At 45.4% G+C, this 8091-nt stretch overlaps 1 protein-coding gene across 4 annotated transcripts; it reads left to right on the forward strand.

The window, feature by feature from the left end:
* Positions 1-880: 880 nt before the first annotated feature.
* Positions 881-7168, forward strand: LOC123180942 (protein GDAP2 homolog). Of its 4 annotated transcripts, none has more exons than XR_006491404.1 (14): positions 881-1375; positions 1461-1538; positions 1652-1707; positions 3346-3465; positions 3612-3682; positions 3993-4086; positions 4152-4355; positions 4904-5158; positions 5273-5381; positions 6131-6274; positions 6466-6535; positions 6617-6691; positions 6777-6868; positions 6965-7168. XR_006491404.1 is itself a non-coding variant. In XM_044593134.1 (14 exons), exons 1-14 carry the CDS (start codon positions 995-997, stop codon positions 7044-7046), a joined length of 1755 nt encoding a protein of 584 aa, XP_044449069.1. In that variant the 5' UTR covers positions 885-994; the 3' UTR covers positions 7047-7168. The 4 variants fall into 4 exon arrangements, 3 of the variants coding, with proteins under 3 accessions (XP_044449071.1, XP_044449069.1, XP_044449070.1); XM_044593134.1 differs by having other exon boundaries at positions 885-1375; positions 6131-6198; XM_044593135.1 differs by having other exon boundaries at positions 886-1375; positions 4907-5158; positions 6131-6198.
* Positions 7169-8091: the final 923 nt, after the last annotated feature.

Genomic DNA, 8091 nt, shown 5'->3' on the forward strand with positions numbered 1-8091 from the left:
GGAGGTGGCGCGCGGGGAGGAGGGGTGGTGGCGGCGGCTTGGGGCGGCGGCGGGAGGTCGCGGCGGCGGCGGCGGCCCGAGGCGGCGGCTAGGGTTAGCGGAAGCTGGAAGATCGACTTGCGATAGATACCATGTAGAGAATAATTTGGTGCATTGATAATTGATTAATCGTGCACTAGGTATATAAGTAAAGTTATATAAGTAAAGGGATGCGACCGGTATCATATCTCCTAATATACATGTACATATAGAGAGAGACAGATACTACAAGTACTATATACAAAACCCAGATCTACGTACATGTACACATGTTCAATAACGACAAGACGACGATGGCCATGCACTGCTCTTGTCGTGGCTTAGCGGACCATCTAGCTCAGCTCGGAGATGAGATGATCACATGGAATGATGAAGAACTGTGGTTGATTCGATCCAAAGAATTGCGGACAGATCCTGCAGTTGCGGAGGCCCATGCTGCTCCGGACTTGCCTGAGTTGTCCTCACTCCCGGGCTCCACCCAAGTTCCTCCATCCGAACCGAACCGAACCTTCCTTCTCCTGCGCCACAGCAGCGGCTGGACTCGAGTCCCCAACTGGTGCTTGACCGCACCAGCCGCGAGATCCCGATCCGAGCTGAGCTACACGTCATCGTCGCCAGGTGGACGTGCCACACGAGTCACCAGGCGAGCAAGCCAGCGGGAGTGCTAGCCCAGTCCAGCACGGTTCCCTGCCGTCCGAGCTGTATCACGTCGGCTACGCGCACACGGGTCGTGCCCCCACAAACCATGCTGCGTGTCTCTGACGTGAAAGGGCCCACAGGTCCACAGACCCCACACGTCATTGTCCAGAAGACTCTTTTGTTTTTTTCTCGTCGTCTCTATCGATCTCCTCCGCCTTCCTTTGGCCCCTTCCGTCTCGCGTCGGCCTCTTAACGGCCGCTCGGCCTCACGCCAGCGCCCGGCTATACTACCTTTCGCCCGCCCGTCTCCGCCTCCATGCAGCACCGCTCGCCGGCGGCGGCCACGGCCTCCGGAGCTGCCTCCACTGCGGCCGCCATGGAGCCAGGCGTCGGCGGCGTCGAGCCTGCGGTGACGCTCGACCAGGTGCCGCGCTGGAGCGACCCCGACCAGCGCCTGTACACACCGTCCTCCTCGTCCGCCACCGCCGAAGCCGCGGACGGCGGATCCGAGCCCGCAGCGTCCGCCTTCCTCTCCTTCTCCGACCCGCTCACCGGCGACGACGGCGGCGCCGCCGGTGGTGGCTGCGCGGGCGCCTCGCGCTTCCCCGTGGACCACGAGATCAACTCCAGGATCTACCTCTGGCGGGGACACCCCTGGAACATGGAGGTCGACGCCGTCGTCAACTCCACCAACGAGGTTGCGATTCTCTTCTTATGTCTCGCTGGGCATTGGAGAATGCTGGAACTGCGGTGCTAAGCTCTTGATTCTTCGGTTTGTGCAGAGCTTGGACGAGGCGCACAGTAGTCCTGGGCTGCACGCTGCAGCAGGTTCTGGGCTCGCGGAGGAATGCGCCACCTTGGTACGACTTTGGATGTCAGGACTGGGCAGTACAATTTTAGCTTTTAGGGGGGGAATTTTTTCAATCACTGGAGATTGTGAAGTGACATGTTTTTACTGCTTGACGTTTTGCAGGGAGGGTGCCGAACTGGGATGGCAAAGATGACCAATGCATACGATCTTCCTGCGAGGTAGGCATTTAGTGCCTCCGTTTCAGTTTTTCACGTGGAAAATGAATGCATTTCCCTTTTTTAGTAGAAAATGGAACATATGTCCTGTGCACGGATCTGGAAATACTGTTGAAGCATGAAGTTACTGACATGTTTTTAGTACAACATCTGTGTAGTTTTTGGTTTCACGATATGACCTGTGGTCTGCTAGTCCTTATGGTAAAGTCAAAGAAATTGATTCTGATCTACCAGAGTTATGACTCGTGAGATTTGTTCTACCAGATTAATAATACCAAAAAAAAAAAATCATTCACCCATATGGGGAGGCCCGGGCGTGCCTGCCACGTCGGACCAAACCCTAGCCACTCCACTCCACTTCCGTTCCGCCCCCTAGCTCCTCTCCGGCCTTCTATCCGAGTCCGGCAACTCTGGATCCGTCGACTGGGACCTCGCCCCATGCGGAGACAAGGAGTTAGCCGTCCGGCCCGTCGGTTCCGGGAGGAAACCCGAGCTTTGTCGTCGGAATCGCTCTGGCAGGAATCCATTGCGTCCGTGGAGGGCAGGTGGGCTTGGGTCCGGCGGCTCAACGTGCGTGACCGCAGGGGAATCGGAGGAGGCGAGCAGCGGCTGGAGGTACCTATGCGCCCAACCGGAGGGCCCTGGGCTTGCAGCGCAACCCCTTCGGTGGAGCCTCATCCCTACGGCGTCGGGCTCCGAGTACGAGGTCAATGCCACTAGACGTCACAACCATGGCTGCGTCGGGGAGCGGCGTGCCCGCCATGCGAGGGAGAAGTTGCGCCACGCACCGTGAAGGCTGAGTCGCATGCCATGGAGGACAACAGTGCGGAGGGCATCGCCGTCCGTGCCCGCATCCTGGCGAAGCGACAAGCCTGGACGGCGCGTGCCCTCGCACTGGAGCAAACCTGGGTAGTCCGTGCCGTCGCCAGACTGCCCCCCAAAGAGGAAGAGGCCGGTGACGCATCCGAAGCCCCGACAATGAGCGGATCCGGTTCCCATATTGCGTCTTCGACGGCAGCTTCCGTGACGAAGATGGCAAGGGCAAGGGCGGCTGTGGGTGAACTTCCCCCATAGCCATATGTCATAGCTAGTAGAACATGCCAATTTTTGGTTGTTTGATGGCATGTATGAGAAATCTCCTATGTTATGTGTGTTGATATAGATGAACTACATATGCTGTTTTTAACGTTGCATGAGGATTGTATGGAATTGAGGGTTTCGGAACTAGGGGCACGGCTGTGGATGCAAACATTTGAGGGGTGACCGGGCGTTGTCCGCGGACGTGTCTGGGCGCCTCTGCAGATGTATAGGGGGTCACATTTTATGAGTTGTGGTTGTAGATGCTCTTAGGTGGTATCTCTATATTGGAGTTCATCAATTGTCAGTCATCAGCTTTATACGACGAAGTTTTTATGATAAGCGTTGTTGTTGAACTCACATAACCCGAAAAGTTGAAATCTACTATGGAGTTTGGAACAGATCCTAGTTATGAGAAATATGCAATTTATGGGAAAGGTGCTGCTAATTTGAGTATTCTTGTTTGATACTTGGAAAATCATCCTGATTCATTTCATCATTACTGATTGAAAAATGTATGTATTGTTGCTTATACTGAAATGTATATGTCAATTGATTATGCAGGAAGGTCATCCATACAGTGGGACCCAAATATGCTGTCAAGTATCACACAGCTGCGGAAAATGCACTTAGTCATTGCTACCGGTCATGTTTGGAACTACTCATTGAGAACGGCCTTGAAAGGTACTTGCCGCATATGTGGGCCAAAATGGAAAGATTTCATCGTTAGATGTTGTTATTTTTTCTCACTTAACAAGTGATCTCAGGTGTTTTAAGATATGCAATCTGAAATTGGCACATCTTGTTACTTATCCATTTCATTTCCTTAGCATCGCAATGGGTTGCATATACACGGAAGCTAAAAACTATCCTCGTGAACCAGCTGCCCATGTGGCAATAAGTGAGTTCTTTCATTCTGTTCTCTCTTTTACTTTTGGTATTTATTACTTATATTTGTTACTTTTGGTATTTATTATGGAATGGAGGGAGTACTATGCAAGAAATATTTTGTACTAGAAAGATGTTTTCAACCGATTTCCACTTTATATATTGTCCCCACTTCTTATTTCCACGTGGAGGTGAAGTGATGAGTGGCAGAAAGTGAAAGAACTTATTTGTGAATTGCACAAAAAAATGATTGTACCGTAGTCACTCTGCAAATATTTTGTATCTTTCGGGTTTATTCTGCACAAACTCACTTTACTCTTCAGGGACTGTTAGACGTTTTCTGGAGAAACAGAAAGGCAAGATAGCTGGTGTTATTTTTTGTATTACATCATCATCTGATACAGAGATATACAAAAGGTACTTACTGAAGCCCAAAATTTATTTATTTATTCTTGCATTTGCTAATGGTAAGCATTATGTAGATTGCTTCCGCTATATTTCCCTCGGGACAAGCAAGAGGAAGAGACTGCGGTATCAAAACTTCCAGCTGATGTCGGGGATGAGAATGGTGAAACTGTAATAGATGAAAGGAAAATAAGAATAAGACCATTGCCTGCTGGTGCAGCAGATAGAACAGTGGCTACAGCTCCTCTTGATCTTCCTCTTGAGTCTGGATTGGCATCAAGGTGAATGTTAGAAGTTTAACATCTTCCTAGACTCTTTAATCACTGGTAGATCTGAATGCTAGCTATGTGCTGATGCTGATTCATAACTTAGGGCATTATGCATCATTGTTGGTCTTAGCCAAACAGCTTAAAATTGACCTATTCATCTTACTTTGTGCAGAATGACTTGCCTCTTTTTTTGATTGAAAAACTACCTTTAGTGTAGTCCTTCATATGGATGAGACATTGCTCTTTTTTCTTGTATTGGATTTTTTCCACCTTGAATTAGTCAGTTCTGGGTTATTTACTTTCTTACTTTATTATCTGCAGTATCTATTTTATTGGTTATCATAAAGATCACTACAATGTCTATTTTATTGATTACATTGTCTGTATGGAACGCCTATGCGCGCAGGCAATCCCTAAGCGAGCCAGGCGCTAGGCATGTGGCAAGACGCACAATTTATGCAAGCGCCTTTTTTCCCCTTGGATTACATATTATAGCCTATCTTCAAAGGGACATTGTCTAAGCACAGTACTGTTAAATTAATTTTACCTGATTTATTCAGCAGGAGTACATTCAAACTGGATTCGTATTTGGACCCTTCATTTATGTCATTAATTAAAGACCCGGATCTACGGCGCAAGGAGCAGTGGGGAAAATCTTCTCAAGCTCAAAAGCGATTTAATTATGCTAGGTTGCTTGGATATGGTGATATAGGTTTCCCTCCATTGTCTGCTGCCGAGGAATATTCACTTCATTCACGATACCTTGCGAAAGCAAATTCCCTTAATCTTTCAGAGATTGCTGAGATGAAAATAATGTACGCAACTGGTGTTATAACAAGGGGTTATTTTACTTCTTACAGTGTGCATATGATTACTTTTTCTTCAGACTGTTTTTGTTGCCTGCAGTCTGATGCTCTCTACAATTGCAGTTATCGTGGTGGAGTTGATAGTGAAGGGCGCCCAGTTATGGTTGTTGTTGGTGCGCACTTTCTTCTTCGCTGCCTGGATCTTGAACGGTTTGTTCTACATGTAGTGAAGGTAATCATACAATTGAAATAAATGTTGCCTAACAGAACTTCTGCAGCCACAGTTCATGTGTTGTGTCATGTACCAATGCCAAATTATCTTCTTGCGTATGTCCTCAAGTCCTGGAATGCTGTTGTTTGCAGATACTTGAATGATATTGTTTGTGGAGGTAGGGCTAGGAAGTTAGATTAGCTTAGCCAAAGTATAGGGTTTGCTGTGCTCTCTGTATTTCTTAAATGTAATATCTAGTTTCTAGTGTATTTTATGCTTTTCATATCTGGTTATACATTTGCATTGGCAGCAAGCACACAAGAATGATGCTCCAAAATGTCTGGTTTAAATTTCAAACTTACATGAAGGCAATCAATCCAAGTAATTCTGTTATTTTAAAGTCTTGGTAATTTGGTATAATGAATTTACGAAACTGTGAGATGATTCTGCACAAATATATCTGAAAACAAGAAAATATACAGAAAAGGCACCAAGAATGTTTGGATGGATTTACAGGGAGTACTTGTTTAATATTACATCTGTACCAAATAGCCTACCAAAATGTCTTATATTTTGGTATGGAGGTATTATATTGCAGAAGTTATGTATATGCCTCCTAAGATTTTCTGTGGTTTTCTACTAGTACATAATTCATGATTTTTATTTTATTATTATGTCTTTTGTTCTGCCAACCATAGAAAAGAGAACCAAAATAAGGCATAAAAGGTGAATTAGCTTCAATCTAAAAGTAACATCCTTTCTCTTTGCAGGAGTTTGAACCTTTGATTCAGAAGCCATATACTATTGTCTATCTCCACTCGGCAGCATCATTACAACCGTAAGTGTTTGGTACAAAGAAATGTCTACTTGATCCCCTGAGGTTTGGAGCCGGGACAACCTGACCTATTCTAAAGGTTAATGTGCTGTTTATTTATCTGGTTTATAACCTCATGGTGTTATGTTATCACAGCTACAAACTAGTGGGGGTCAAGTAGACCATTTCTGCTGCTAAACATTCACCGTAGACTGATTAAAATTCGATATTCGTTGTTACTCTTAACCCATCTGTGCTGTGATGTAAGGAGTTTTCTTAATCCATTTCCAGGCAACCAGATTTAGGATTCATGAAAAGGATACAACAAATATTAGGCCGGAAACATCAGCGAAACCTTCATGTCGGTATCTTGGTTGTGCTCACTATGTAACATATTTATCTCTTAATAAGTTAGGTCTTCTGACAATTATCACTCTATCAGGGGATTTATATACTCCACCCAACCTTGGGGTTGAGAACAGCTATTCTGGGGATGCAGCTTTTGATTGATGGAGAGGTACCTCCCAGTTCACACCATACTGATATTCCTTTTTAATCTTATAAGGTGTTGCTTAAGGTTTGTCATCCTCTTTTTTTATTAGGTATGGAAGAAAGTTGTGTATGTTGACAGGCTGGTGCAATTGTTCAGATATGTACCACGCGAACAATTAACTATCCCAGATTTTGTATTTCAGTAAGTAGCCTTACGCAAATCCTTCCAGCTTTTAGGACGTTTGCAGAGAACTAGAAGAGATTGTGTACTTATTCATTTATGAGCTTAATCCTACAGGCATGATTTGGAGGTGAATGGTGGTAGAGGCATGATTGTGGACCCAAGAACAAAACATATCTATCAGAGACCATCTGGCTGATTCATGTCATTTATGCAGTCCAATGCTCATACTTCTTGCTTTTGCAAGTCTTTGTATAATTACTCCTTTGTTGATATTTCTCTTTTTCCTTTGTATCTAATTTAGGTGTTCTATTCCTTTCATTCGTTCCTCAGCCTTCAGGGAAGGGGATTATTGTTTGTACTCCCTCTGTCCCAAAATTCTTGTCTTAGATTTGTCTAGATACGGATGTATCTAATACTAAAATGTGACTTGATACATCCGTATTTAGACAAATCTAAGACAAGAATTTTGGGACGGAGGGAGTATATGTTAACTTCTACAGCTGAATAAAACTGGCGTCTCAGTGCTCGTCAGTTTAAGTTCCACCAGACAGGGCATTCGTCTAGTAGCATAAAATATGCTACTCTCTCCTATCCAACATAAGTGACCAACATAAGGCCAACTTCATCGCACGACCGCAAACGGACGTCTGTTTGAGATGGCAATGGGACTGCGTCCGCCCGGATTTATGGATGCGCCGGCCGTGTGCTCAACACATGACCGCATTTCGGCCGCATCTCGTCCGTTCGAGATCAACAAGCATAGTTCAAATCAAACATAGCAAATAGTTTCACATCCAAAATAGTCTTACAACCCAATAAAAAAACAATATCAAATAGTCTTACAACCTAATTGAAATTTATTTGCATGAAAAGAAATTAAACCGATAGATCTAGGTTACCAATGTGAGCTGGACATGAGTATGCCAATCACGCATTTCACGATGAAAATGGACAAAATGTTCAAAGGTTGTAGGAGGTGGTTGCTTAGTCTCAAAAATTTCATCCTGGAAATCAAACCCTTGGTCGTAGATGTTATCATCATGCTCATCCTCCACGATCATGTTATGCATGATCACACAAGCAGTCATCACCTTTAAAGCTTCTGAGTGCTCCATGTCAATGCAGGGTTTCGAACAATACCCCCTCGAGACTGAAGCACACTCCACTTCCTTCCTAGAACTCTCCTGCATTTGGAAAAACCTTTGTCTCTTCTCTCCTTGCGGATTGGGTATGGTCTTCAC

The sequence above is a fragment of the Triticum aestivum genome, chromosome 1D, assembly GCF_018294505.1.
Source record: "Triticum aestivum cultivar Chinese Spring chromosome 1D, IWGSC CS RefSeq v2.1, whole genome shotgun sequence".
Classification (NCBI taxonomy): domain Eukaryota; kingdom Viridiplantae; phylum Streptophyta; class Magnoliopsida; order Poales; family Poaceae; genus Triticum; species Triticum aestivum.